This window comes from Salmo trutta, chromosome 5 (assembly GCF_901001165.1).
Source record: "Salmo trutta chromosome 5, fSalTru1.1, whole genome shotgun sequence".
NCBI lineage: Eukaryota > Metazoa > Chordata > Actinopteri > Salmoniformes > Salmonidae > Salmo > Salmo trutta.
Genome location: NC_042961.1, coordinates 12,732,191 through 12,746,926, shown reverse-complemented (window position 1 = coordinate 12,746,926; position 14,736 = coordinate 12,732,191). Strand labels below are relative to the sequence as shown.

Genomic DNA, 14,736 nt, shown 5'->3' with positions numbered 1-14,736 from the left:
ATAAAGAAAAGTAAAAGTGTAGTATATTGCAAATAAGTGGACAATATTACTGGGGGAAACCAAAACCACTGATGTTTAGCTTTATCCAACAGTAGTCCAACAAAAAGGCACAATGCATGAACAGTATGTTTCTGCAGTGTGGGTTTGATTGAATATGACCCCTTATATCATCTTACCAGTCATGTCTGCGACAACATTTTAAATAAACTCCTAGTCCCGATTCTCCCAAAGTGTGCACCGCCACACTTTCTTGCATGGATTTAACAATAGTGGAAACTCCCTCCAGCCTGTCCCTATATAATAGACACTTCTTGATGGCTTCTTGGGTTTTGTAGATCTGAGAACCCACCCAACCTAGCCAAGGCTATGATAGTTTATGAGAAAGACGTGTTCATCTCTGCATTTAGACTTCTTTAAAAGGATAAAGAATGTACTAATAACAGGTTTTCACTGTGGTGTTGTATTAACGGGGCTTAGAAAGACACTTTATAGAAAAATGTTATTGTTGATATACTACCTCTTCTTGTGTCCGGCTAATTGTTCAATCATACATTACATCATAGATAAACGTGTATGTCACCAATAAAATTTGACTTGATCTGCCAACCTCTTATCCCTTAGCCTGAACATTTCACAATCCATTGGAATTTCTTCCAAACATAAGAGATTCAACATCACATAAACAAACACAAAGATAAAACAGAAACAACTGATTGCAAAATCAATGCATTTTTATTTTGTTATTTTGTTTTTAAATTGAAACATTGTGGTGGCATCATTACTGCTATAGCCTCTAAAAGAAGACTTTGAATAACCAAAGTGCTAGAATAGTTACATTTCAATGGCTTCACTCTGTTAGTAAGAATTGTACATCGAAAAATTAGCTCAGGTGAAAACACATATCAAACAAAATTGATCAAATTAGCCTCTACCCCCTGATTGACATGTAGGATGGGAGATATGATACAATACCCTAAATGACTTCACTTGTCAAAAAAAAAAGTCCTTTACATGGTTGTCATGTCCACAGCATAAACATCATCACACTAAGTCTGAGCCTTCACACCAGAATAACACCACACTTGAACTACATGGGCCTCTAGTCAAACCAATACAAAGAGGAGATCTAATGCAAAGTAATCGCCAATGAGCTATCAAACGAATGCCAGTTAGACACTGCATACAGATTCTCAAGCCAAGAAAGATCACACAATTCATTTGATGCTTAAATAATCGTTTGACCATCCAGTGTTTTTGTCATACATATTCTATTAAGAGCTACAATCAAATAATGTCTTATGTCTTTATGTGAGTAGATTAAATTTAAGGAAGTACTTCACCAAAGCCCAAAAGGAAATGACACCTTTTCTTTAAAACCACAGCAGTCTCCATAAAACCAAATGACACACTGCTAAAATGATTACAAACAGTCTTACAGCGTACAGAGACCTCTACACCTTATAGCCAATACACAGAATACAGTTATAGTTTTACGGCGAGCCAGTCTACTAGCATATACATTCAGATAACTTCTTTCTCATAGCATTTATGCTAATGCCAGCAGAAGCTGCCGTTCAGTTTTACATAGACAAACGGTAGACTACATTAAACCCTCAAGAAGCTATAGAACAAATTTTCTTCATACTGTTCCTAGTCCCCAACACAATAAATGCTTTTATGGTATTTTTTTCATTTCAAATATAAAACTGGTGACAAATGTAAGGACTATATGTGTACACAGATAAAGGGTTTTAATTCTCATTTTAATACAGTGTTGGCAAACTTGTAAAAATTGTACTTAAAATAATGTGAACGGCATGCATGAAAATATGAGTACTCTGCTTTTGCAGAATTAGATACATCCCCTTTTTAGGAATCACTTAAATTCACAGAAGATTTTCTGGAAATGTCCTCTGTTAAAATCTAACCAGCTTTTTTCATATACAAACATTATACCTGCTATAATAATTAATTATACAAGAACATGTGAAGTTACACTCAAATCTTCCTTAAAAGTGGAACCATTTTGATAATAATGTTGAAAGCACTTGTAAAGTTCTCTCCTGTGCATTATCATCCTGTAACTCGTCATTTTTTTATTGTACACATTGTCATTTATATACAGGAAAAAGCCGTGTATTATTTTCAGTTTTAAAAAGGAAAACAAACCCCACAGCAATTTACAACCTGACATTTATGGGTCCAAGAAAAAACTATAAGGCGAGTGTTGGAGGTGGATCAGAAGTGTTCCTCTAGTTTTTGTGTAATTTTGTTGATTTTCTTTCTCCTACTACTAGAATTGAGCTTTTGCGCCATCTTTGGTCACAGGTGTATGTTCAGTTGCACCTGTAGTTTTTCTGTGATGGAGTCCTTTTTGTTGTCACCACAATGCTCCTCAAAAGCTCTCACGACACCAATGGCACGCTACGAGTCACAAACAGGAAGCAGAATTCTCCTGGTCCATAGACCACAGGAAGTGAGAGCCATACAATTAGAATTCAGATTCCATGGTGAGAGCCTTCCAGGCCCCTCAATTGACAGGGAGTGAGTTTTTCATGCTCATATTGAAATCAGACGGATCAAGTCCTGGCTGAAATTTCTTGAGTTTTTCAGTTTGTAACTTTCTGCCCTGGAAACAGATGAGAAGAATTCCTGCACACCTGAAAATTAAGAAAATATTACAATATATCAGATATTGGCAGCATTTTGGGCAGCTGTTTGAAAGAAGGGAGCCATTATTACATTTACATTTTACATTTAAGTCATTTAGCAGACGCTCTTATCAAGAGCGACTTACAAATTGGTGCATTCACCTTATGATATCCAGTGGAACAACCACTTTACAATAGTGCATCTAAATCTTTTAAGGGGGGGGGGGGGGTTAGAAGGATTACTTTATCCTATCCCAGGTATTCCTTAAAGAGGTGGGGTTTCAGGTGTCTCCGGAAGGTGGTGATTGACTTATAGAGGACATAGCCCATGCATTCACTAATGCTTACAAGTCCCTTAGTTTTTTCTAATTCAGTTTACTGACTTTTACAAGTTCCAATTTGCAAGCCACCCACAAATCTATGGGAGCAATCACTCGACGATGCTAGAGAGCATTAAGAGGTCTGTGGGCTACAGTTAGCATGGTCACCCTGGTTGTCATGGAAACCACCAGTTGAGCCACAGTTCATTAGAGTGCCACTACTCTTTTTACTCAGGTTACCTTAAACTGAATAATTCACTGATGCATATAGTTACCAACACCTTACAGGGATTAACAGTAACCAATCAGATAGCCATCTCTCTTTGTAATGTAATTCCCACACAATGGGCTGTCTATGAGCTGGCCTGTGGGGGGGATTTAATGGACAAAGAGAGAGTTAGAGAGTGTCTGTGTGACAATAGGTGTGTTTTGAACATCATCCACGTTCCCTTTGTGACTAGTCACCCACACACACAGCTGACAGGACAAAACGCAGCCAGAATCAAAACAGACAAGAGTCAGACTTTCAGTTGGAAACATGAAGGTCTGCTCGTGTGTGTGTACTGTTTGGAGGAGAATGAAGTACATTAATCAGAGCAGGAATGTAGAGTGGAGAACAGTGCAGAAGAAAACAGAACAAGTATAGTGAAATGGAGCAGAGCTGCACCAGGTTTAGACATGTACATGGAATGGATCAGAAAATATTGAGCACTACCACTGAACAGTGTGGGGTATAAAAATGATGATTTTATTAGAGAAGTGGGGGGAGTAAAGCACTTTACTTGGTAAAGTACCTGGTGGAGCACAGCTACCCCTACGATTGAAGCTTCTTTTCTCCCGACCTCCTCTCCTCCTTCCTGCTTTTAGCTCCATCTCCTTGCTGAAACACACATACACATACGAGTGAGGCAAAGCCAATTTCAGAACCCTATCCTGACAAGCAGCGACCCAACACAGCAACCTGAAACAGCAACCCGAGTGCAGCTAGACCAGAGGTGAGATGTTGTAACAATAGCAACCTGAAACCATCAACCTGAAAGCAGAAAACCCACCACAGAAGCAAATGTTAGCATTACACACAGCAGCATACCATGGAGTGAAAGCACACAACATACTAGAGGCATGTGTCCTAGAAGCAAATTCCTGGAAATAAAAGAATAGCCCAGAGGAGTTATATCACCAGAAACAAGAACAAATAAAGTGTCAGGGCAGTGTGCACCTGGTTCATGTCAGAACAATCAGTTCTCCAATTGAATGTGGGCCACAAACAATAGCGCAAGTTAACATCATGAATCTTGTTCTGGAGTCAGCTCTGCAGAGTGGTCACTAGCTGGCACAGCCACAAAGTCATAAAATCTGATTATAAACCCAACTCTAACCATAACCTTAACCACACTACTAACCCTAATGCCTAACCATAACCACACTGCTAACCCTAATGTGTAACCCTAACCACACTGCTAACCCTAATGCCTAACCCTAATGCCTAACCACACTGCTAACCCTAATGCCTTACCCTAACCAAACTGCTAACCCTAATGCCTAACCCTAACCAAACTGCTAACCCTAATGCCTAACCCTAACCACACTGCTAACCCTAACCACACTGCTAACCCTAATGCCTAACCCTAACCTTAAATTAAGACCAAAAAACTAATTTTATCCCCATACATTTTTACAATATAGCCAATTTGGACTTCGCAGCTACAGGATGTTTCTCAGTTCTGCCTCCAGGACAAGACTCATGACAATAAATGTCAACCTGCAACAATAGCTGGGGCAACATCCTAGTCACTGAGTACCTATTGCATGCACACGCACAGAGACGCACAAACACACAGACACTCAAAACAGACATACACACACTGGTAGCATTAGCAGCAGCACTCCACATCAGATCACAGCACCCCATACTGAGTTAAGGTCCAAAGGTTCTGACCCGCCTGTTTTCTGTTCAGGCTCAGAACCCTAGAACCCCCCCTGGGGCAACTCTATGCAGCCTATTCCGTCGTCATGCCAACCTCTAACTCCTCCTCCAGTAAGAAAGGGCAGGGCCAGGTGTCTCCTCGGTCCCAACTCCCCCTGTCCCCGCCCTGGTCGTCAGGCGTGGGCGTGGACACCCGGCGGATGACCTTTCTGATGACCTGGGAAATGGGGAGGACATAGTGATCATGGTCAAGAAGGAGAGAGTATGACCATGATACACACACAAAGAGAGGGTTTAGGTCATTTTGGGAGGAGAGTTTAGAGGAGGTGGCTATGATAATTCAGTGGTGTGTTTTTAGGAAGACGGGTGAATCAGAGTGAAGGCAGTGGCAGATAGTTACTTTTCTAGTGATGATGTTACCATCTTCATCAGTAAACTGTTCTTCTGTCACTGATTCGCCTGGAATATTCTTTGCCTGTTCTCCCTGTAAGTGTTCATGGTTAGAACTACAATCAGAACTGGTCCAAATTCACCTCAGCCAGTGTAACAGCAAACCATTAACACACTTTACATCACCAGCACCATCAAACTGCAAGCAAACCTCTAGAGAAGAGAGAATATCTTTGAATTCCCCAAGAGTTGTTGAGTCAAGCAAAATCAAAATGAAAGTGAAGTGTCCCTTTAAATGGCATCACAGAGGCAACAGTGAGACACAGAAAGTTCCTTGATTAAAGTCAAGCTATGAAAGCAGGTTACCAGGCCAGGACACACTAACACACTCGCACGCACACCACTCAAACACTGTACACACACTGTTCGCAAACACACATTTCAGACGTTTCCTTTTTCTCCCACCGCTTGCTGTCAGAAAAAGCGAGCCACACCAGTCCACTGCACACCAGGAGGCAAAGTCAAATGAACTATCTACTGCCAACCTAAACCAAACTTCCCCCAGTCTCAGCAGGGTACCTTAAGAATGACCCGGCGCCGAAACACCCTGGTGGTGACAGTCCGTTCCTCGTCAGAGCCGGACTCACTAAAATGCTGCTGATGAATGCAGTTATAACATTAAAGACAGTGAGAAGGGGATGGAAACACAAAATACGTAGCTGGTAGAGAATATTTTTTGCTTCACACAATCCCAAGGATCTTCTAACACCTACAAAAATAAACAATGGCACATCTGGAAAAATTGGTCCAGTTAAATTTACAGTTGATTTGAAAGTATAGACATCCACTTCATGTGTCACTGTAAAAAGGGAACAGCGATGCACCTGATGAGCAGTATTCACTGAAGTAGACACACATTCTAAAAAAAACATTTACAGTACACTATCTTGCATAGTCTTTGCAATTACCTGGACTTTCCTCTCAGATACAAGCGTGCCTTCTTCCTTCCCACGTCCAGTTCTTCCGTTGGCTGAGTCCTGCAATACAGGAAGTGACCCGTCCTGAGGTGGTAGCTCTGTGTTATCGCCATTGTGCCTAGACCTCGCTGGCTCCCCTCTAGAGGAAGAGGTGATGGAGTCACTGGATTTCTCCTGGCTGTGGGGAGACATTAGGAAAAAGGGTAAATTTGAGACTAAGATTAAAACTCAGATGAATGGTTTAGGATTATGATTGAGATCAACATTGATTAAGATACAGAGTTAGATTGAGAATAGGATGGGATTGGTATCAAATTGACTGAATAAATTGTGACGAAGGCAGAAAGACTGAGGCGTAGATATTAAATCCCAGTTGTAGATTCACATGAAAGTGTATTTATCCTTAATCCATAACTGTGATGGAATAATTTAGTTTTGTGTACCTATTTTCCTGGCGGTCTAGCAGGTCTGAGCTCACACTGCGGCCGGGTGTGGGCGGCTCCACGTTGACGCTGGATGTGTCACTGTGCCAACCTGGAAGTGAACACACGTCTTTTTCTGCCTGTTGCACCTGACTAACAATCTCCTGAACCCTGGCCTCCGTCATTTCCTCGTCCTCCTCCTCTGAGCCTTCCTCCAAATGAATATCCTCCAACAGCGACTTTAACTTATCTTCTGTCTTCTCGTCTTCGTCTCCATCCTCTTCCTCGGTGGAACCAGACACACCCTGCTCCCCCAACGCCTCAGCCCAGGCCTGGGGGGAGAGATATGCACCCCCCTCTTCTACCACCTCAGCCCCATTCTCTACTGCCTTAGCCCCCTCCACCCTCACCTTAACCCCCTCCACCTTACCCCCCTCCACCCTCACCTTAGCCCCCTCCACCTTACCCCCCTCCACCCTCACCTTAGCCCCCTCTTCCGCTACCTTACCCCCCTCCACCACCTTAGCCCCGATCTTTGCTTCTACCACTTTATCCCCCTCTTCTGCCATCTCACCCACCTCTACCCCTTCCTCACCACCTCCCTTTACGACCTCCTCAGCCTCCCCCTCAGCCACCACCGCTGATGCCCCTGTCTGTCTGCTGTCCTCCTGATGTTGGAGGCTTATGTCCACTTCCTTTTTCTCTTCTTCCACTTGTACCATCAGCACCTGGTCACCTTCAGCCATTCCTGTGTTGGTGGCAGCGGTGGGATCTAAGTGAAGGGTGTGAATGGACAGGGACAGCTCCCAGGGCCTAAGGGTGGTTCTAGTGGAGGTGTCAGGGTCCACACTGGGCTCCATGTGGTCATTCCAGGGCTCAGACTGGGTGAGGATGAGGGTAGGGGGGTGTGGGTGGAGCTGGACAGGGGTGGGGTCGATGGTGAGGGTAGGGGGTTCAGAGTGGAGCTCCGTGAAGGGAGGGTCAGAGTGCAGTTGGACTGGGGACTGCAGCTCCGCTAGGATGCTGTGATAATCTGTTGGCAGATGATATAAGCACATGGAAGCACTTGACACAAGAAATCCCACAAAAAACACACACCACATGGACTGAGTGACATGGACAAATGCACAGAGACGGACAATAGAGCATGCAACGATAAACACCCACTAATTGTGGTGACACTCAGAGGGGACACTGGTGTCACAAATCACCAGCACAATATTCAGCACTTTTGATTCACTTGAGAGCTATCTTAGAGAAACTCAAGGTAAAGTTCAGATAAAGCAAATTATATTTACACGGACAAAAACGATCAATACTTATGTCCGTGGCAGCTTTGAACAGTTTTATGACAAGTTTATTTTCTTCTGTTAAAGGGATGGATTCATATGCAGCATTTGAGATGAGGTTAGAAAACAAAAATAAATGATCTACACTACCGTTCAAAAGTTTGGGGACTCTTAGAAATGTCCTTGTTTTTGAAAGAAAAGCAAATGTTGTGTCCATTAAAAATCATCAAATTGATCAGAAATACAGTGTAGACATTGTTAATGTTGTAAATGACAATTTTTTTATGGAATATCTACATATGCGTACAGAGCATTATCAGCAACCATCACTCGTGTTCCATTGGCACGTTGTGTTAGCTAATCCAAGTTTATAATTTTACATTTACGTCATTTAGCAGACTATCACAGAACAGCGCAAACTGGCTCTAACCAGAATAGAAAGAGGAGTGGGAGGCCCCAGTGCACAACTGAGCAAGAGGACAAGTACATTAGAGTGTCTAGTTTGAAAAACAGATGCCTCACAAGTCCTCAACTGGCAGCTCCCACTCCACTTTCTATTCTGGTTAGAGCCAGTTTGCGCTGTTCTATGAAGGGAGTAGTACGCAGCGTTGTACCAGATCTTCAGTTTCTTGGCAATTTCTCACATGGAATAGCCTTCATTTCTCAGAACAAGAATAGACTGACGAGCCTCAGAAGAAAGTGCTTTGTTTCTGGCCATTTTGAGCCTGTAATCGAACCCACAAATGCTGATACTCCGGATACTCAACTAGTCTAAAGGCCAGTTTTATTGCATCTTTAATCAGAACAACAGTTTTCAGCTGTGCTAACATAATTGCAAAAGGGTTTTCTAATGATCAATTAGTCTTTTAAAATGATAAACTTGGATTAGCTAACACAACGTGCCAATGGAACACGAGTGATGGTTGCTGATAATGGGCCTCTGTACGCATATGTAGATATTCCATAACAAATTGTCATTTACAACATTAACAATGTCTACACTGTATTTCTGATCAATTTGATGTTATTGTAATGGACAAAAAATTTGCTTTTCTTTCAAAAGCAAGGAAATGTCTAAGTGACACCAAACTTTTGAAAGGTAGTGTATGTGAGGCATGCCAGGAATACGATTTTGCATATGTGCGATGAGTGGGTTTTATTAGTTAAGATTTGAGTGCGTGTTCAGTCATGCTCACACAGAAAGATAAAAGAAGAGAGGAGAGGGTGAGGGGGCCTAGATTCATATTTCCAGGACAGAGGGGTCGATGCCAACCCAAGGGAGAGGAGCAGAAGGTACGGGAGACACACAGGGACACTGACACACAGGAAAGGGGGACTGGGAATGGATGAGAGGGGAGGAAGGGCCAGGACTAGGGCAGTGAGACCCTGCAGCTGATATTAGGGGGAGGACGGCAAAGGAGATGGGGTGGGATGAAGGGGGAAATTGGGACCGGCATGGGGTCACATCGGGAGACAGCTGGGGGGTGGGAGTAGAGGAGAGGGCTATGGCGTCCCCAGTAGGTTTAAGACTTGGTGACTGAGCAGGAGATGAGGGAATTAGCTGGGGTATAGGAGTAGAGGACAGGTGTGTGGGTTGACTGGGGTGCCCAGTGGGTTGAGGAGTTGAAGACTGGGGGTTGAGAAGGAGACATTGGAAGAGGAGAGGTTGCTGGATCAGGCAGTGGGGACGGGGGTAAAGGTGTGAGGTCCATGAGTAAGACAGAGGACCATTAACTTGGGGATTGGCTGGGAGATAATGGACGATGTGGGGGTGTGGACTTTGTAAGGGAGTGGGGTGTGGAGGTCTGCAAGACCAAGGGGGAATCAGGGTTGAGGGAATGATTCTCAATCGAGGGAGAAACTGGGAATGAAGAGATGGAGGAGCTCTCAGGAACAACAAAGCATGCTACAGGTGAGGAAACAAGATGATTAAAGAGAAACAAAGACATACAAAAAAATCTAACAAAATACAAAAACGTGTTAGCAACACAAGACAATTATGAATGAGAGGACAGAGCTGATTTTGAGAGATTAGGAAACAGGGAAGGGAAAGGGATTGGGAAAAGCAGAGATGACAGCACAAGACTCTTAATAAGCGCTTAAGAGCTGTTATAAGCTGCCCTGGAGGTTGGGCTGTGGCGATGGACGAGAGCATGAGGGGAGGAAGGTAGTCTGGTTTCACAGAGGAGGAAGCTCTGTCATTCTATCCAGGGACGGCTCAGAGGAACTGGAGGTACTGGAGACTAGAGAACTAAAGAGATCTAGAGGCATAGATGAGTTCAGACGGTTGAGTCTATGGCTACTACATGCATTAGGGAACAAAGGGTTTATACAGTAGTGTCCTGTTAAAGGTACAAGGTAATCAGGTAAAAGCAGTGTCTTACAGAATGCAACTGGTTAGCATCATGGATTGTTTTAGTTTGTCATCAATTCATCTTTCAAAACCCTTCATGCACAAATGCAATTTGATTTTTAGAGGGCTTAAATAATATCAAAGTGGTGATCGGGTCATGTCAATTAAGAGCTCTTTAGAAACGTTTTGGGTTTGACATGCTACCTTCATCATCAGGGTTGGTGTCAATTTAATAGTAACCCAGTCATTTCATAACGTGAATTATAATACATTTCCTGAATTGACTAGGTTAAAAGTGAACCCATGGTACTCTGCATGCTAACATTTCCTCACACTCATTTGAGTGCATGTCAGAAAATGGGTAGACAAGCTGGAAATAAATCCATAAAACGAAGGGTAAGACATCACCCTATCTAAGATAGGGTACTGTAGTCTCCATAGGCAAATTGCATTCAATAGTATAGCCAGGCAATTTGTTCTTATTTTTGCTACAGTTCTAATGCAAAAACAAAAGAGTGGCAGCAGAGGTAAGAGGTCAGCTAGATGGAGCTAAACTTTACCATCAGCCTGATCCAGGTAAACAGCGTTATCATCGGCAAAACTTCTCGTGCCTGAAATGTTACCATAGTCAAATATCGGCCCCTCCAGTAAAGTCACAATATCCATCCGATTGACTTTGGTCAGCACTCCAGTTAAGGCATCCGCTGTAAGAAAAACAGACAACCCGAAAGTCAGTCAAACAAAGACAAGACACTGTTGTACAATATGGCAGTTGTTTGTACAATTCGCACTGGTCCTTAATCCAGATGTTTTCATTGTCTTAACTCTTGCGAGGTAATCAATATAAATAGTTTACTATCACACTGCAGTGTGTGAAGATGGAAAGAGGATTGCCGTTGTCCTCTTCTCTTGTACCAGGAAAATAGGTCAAATTTCCTTTTCCTGTACTGAACATAATGTACTTAGTAGTTCTAAAAGACTGTTGGAGCATGACAAGGATAGGTGACTTCATATGCAGCTGAAAGACAGCTGCACTAGGAATCTTAATAAACATAGAGGCCATTCTGCTTCTACACACAGTACCAGTCAAAAGTTTGGACACACCTACTCATTCAACTGTTTTTCTTTATTTGGACTATTTTCTACATTGTAGAATAATAGTGAAGACATCAAAACTATGAAATAACACATATGGAATCATGTAGTAACCAAAAAAGTGTTAAACGGATCAAAATATATTTTATATTTGAGATGCAAAAAGAAACGACAGCATCATTACTTTAAAACATGAAGGTCAGTCAATCTGGAAAATCTCAAGAACTTTTCAAGTTTCTTCAAGTGTAGTCGCAAAAACCATCAAGCGCTATGATGAAATTGGTTCTCATGAGGACTGCCACAGGAAAGGAATACCCAGAGTTATCTCTGCTGCAGAGGATAAGTTCATTTGAGTTAACTGCGCCTCAGATTTCAGCCCAAATAAATGCTTCAGAGTTCAAGTAACAGACATATTAACATCAACTGTTCAGAGGAGACTGTGTGAATCAGGCCTTCATGGTCAAATTTCTGCAAAGAAACCGCTACTAAACAACACCAATAATAAGAGACTTGCTTGGGCCAAGAAACATGAGCAATGGACATTAGATCTGTGAAAATCTGTCCTTCGGTCTGATGAGTCCAAATTTGAGATTTTTGGTTCCAATTGGCATGTCTTTGTCAGACGCAGAGTAGGTGAACGGATGATCTCCGCATGTGTGGTTCCCACCGTGAACCATGGAGGAGCAGGTGTGATGGTGTTGGTGATTTATTTAGAATTCAAGGCACACTTAACCAGCATGGCTACCACAGCATTCTGCAGCGATATGCCATCCCATCTGATTTGCCCTTACTGGGACTATCATTTGTTTTTCAACAGGACAATGACCCAACACACCTCCAGGCTGTGTAAGGGCTATTTGACCAAGAAGGAGAGTGATGGAGTGCTGCATCAGATGACCTGGCCTCCACAATCACCCGACCTCAACCCAATTGAGAAGGAAAAGCATTCAACAAGTGCTCAGCATATGTTGGAACTCCATCAAGACTGTTGGAACTCCTTCAAGACTGTTGGAAAAGCATTCCTCATGACGCTGGTTGAGAGAATGCCAAGAGAGTGACAGGCTGTCATCAAGGCAAACGGTGGCTACTTTAAAGAATCTAAAATATATTTTGATTTGTTTAACACTTTTTTGGTTACTACATGATTCTATATGTGTTATTTGATAGTTTGGATGTCTTCACTATTATTCTACAATGTAGAAAATAATACAAATTAAAAAGGTGTGTCCAAACTTTTGACTAGTACTGTAAGTCATCTCAGAATGTAATTTACTATGAAACCTTCACAGATACAAATTAAGCTGGAGAGAGAGAGTTCAGAAGGAGAGTGGGATGAAACCGGGTTGTGAAGCTCTGTGGTACACAATCATACAAGTGCAATAGAGTGAGACAGGGGATATAATAACTGTTAATAGAAAGCCACAGGGGGTATAAATACTTTTGGGAGAAAGAGGGACACTCACTCGTTGCGTTTTTACCATCCCGGCTGACCCATTTCTTTAGCAGCATGAAGCTCTGCGCTGTCAGGGAGTTGGGGTTCTCCACTCGGATGTGGTTGATCTCGTCGACAGAAAAGTCCATTTCCCGAGCTAGCTCTGCAAACGCATCAAAAAGCACATTACATCACATCAGTTCAAGACATCCATTTCTATATCATACAGGCTTACTTTTCTATGTATATATCAATGATGTAGCTCTTGCTGCTGGTGATTCTCCGATCAACCTCTACGCAGACGACACCATTCTGTATACATCTGGCCCTTCTTTGCACACTGTGCTAACTAACCTCCAAACGAGCTTTAACGCCATACAACACTCCTTCCGTGGCCTCCAACTGCTTTTAAACGCTGGTAAAACTAAGTGCATGCTCTTCAACCGATCGCTCCCCGCACCCTCCCGCCCGACTAGCATCACTACTCTGGACGGTTCTGACCTAGAATATGTGGACAACTACAAATACCTAGGTGTCTGGTTAGACTGTAAACTCTCCTTCCAGACGCGCATTAAGCATCTCCAATCCAAAATTAAATCTAGAATTGGCTTCCTATTTCGCAACAAAGCCTCCTTCACTCATGCCGCCAAACATACCCTCGTAAAACTGACCATCCTACCGATCCTTGACTTCGGCGATGTCATTTACAAAATAGCCTCAAACACTCTACTCAGCAAACTGGATGTAGTCTATCACAGTGCCATCCGTTTTATCACCAAAGCCCCTTATACTACCCACCACTGCAACCTGTATGCTCTCGTTGGCTGGTCCTCACTACATATCCGTCGCCAAACCCACTGGCTCCAGGTCATCTATAAGTGTTTGCTACGTAAAGCTCCGCTTTATCTCAGCTCACTGGTCACCATAGCAACACCCACCCGAAGCACGCATTCCAGCAGGTATATTGCACTGGTCATCTCCAAAGCCAACACTTCCTTTGGCCGCCTTTCCTTCCAGTTCTCTGCTGCCAATGACTGGAACAAATTGCAAAAATCTCTGAAGCTGGAGTCTTATATCTCCCTCTCTAACTTTAAGCATCAGCTGTCAGAGCAGCTTACCTATCACTGTACCTGTACACAGCCAATCTGTAAATAGCACACCCGACTCCCTCATCCCCATATTGTTATTTATCCTCTTGCTCTTTTGCACCCCAGTATCACTACTTGCACATCATCATCTGCCCATATATCGCTCCAGTATTAATGCTAAATTGTAATTATTTTCGACCTCTATGGCCTATTTATTGCCTACCTCCCTACTCTCCTACATGTGCACACACTGTACATAGATCTTTCAATTGTTATTTTGTGTTATTGACTGTACATTTGTTTATGTGTAACTCTGTGTTGTTGTTTTTGTCACACTGCTTTGCTTTATCTTGGCCAGGTCGCAGTTGTAAATGAGAACTTGTTCTCAACTGGCCTCCCTGGTTAAATAAAGGTGAAATAAAACATTTAAAATAAACACAAGTATGCAGAGCTGCAGTGCATGAAGTGTCACTCTGAAGAGGGCACTGTTTCCTCACAATAATACCGTGTTGGTGAGGGTAAAGCAGGAGGATAGAGGGCCATGAAGCCAGATGGCACAAAGACCAGGGAGCACCATTTCCTTACCAGTCCAGCTAAGTCCCAGGTGGTCAGCCACGATGGCCATCCGCAGGTCTGTTCGCTCACAGGGACTCTGAGGACCTGAAGGGCAGAGAACATCTATTAATCAACACTGTTCAGTATCTTTTCTACTGACTGAAATTGGAGTACAGAGGACTCTTTCCTTTTCTGGCCAAGCGTGGAATTTTCCAAATGATATAAATTCATACTGAG

The 14,736-nt window shown here is 42.8% G+C and overlaps 1 protein-coding gene across 9 annotated transcripts in view; it reads right to left on the bottom strand.

Moving 5' to 3' along the window:
• Positions 1–713: 713 nt before the first annotated feature.
• The window catches only part of ank3a (ankyrin 3a), a 114,353-nt gene continuing 100,330 nt past the window's right edge, over positions 714–14,736 (bottom strand). For all 9 annotated transcript variants that reach the window (XM_029752554.1, XM_029752558.1, XM_029752555.1 and 6 more), the window contains 10 exons: positions 14,530–14,604; positions 12,888–13,019; positions 10,890–11,033; positions 6,709–6,799; positions 6,257–6,443; positions 5,868–5,945; positions 5,299–5,382; positions 4,993–5,115; positions 3,766–3,851; positions 714–2,660 (listed from right to left, as the gene is read on the bottom strand). In XM_029752554.1, the coding sequence (XP_029608414.1) occupies positions 3,786–3,851; positions 4,993–5,115; positions 5,299–5,382; positions 5,868–5,945; positions 6,257–6,443; positions 6,709–6,799; positions 10,890–11,033; positions 12,888–13,019; positions 14,530–14,604 (980 nt within the window). In that variant the 3' untranslated portion in view covers positions 714–2,660; positions 3,766–3,785. The remainder of the gene's footprint in view (positions 2,661–3,765; positions 3,852–4,992; positions 5,116–5,298; positions 5,383–5,867; positions 5,946–6,256; positions 6,444–6,708; positions 6,800–10,889; positions 11,034–12,887; positions 13,020–14,529; positions 14,605–14,736) is intronic.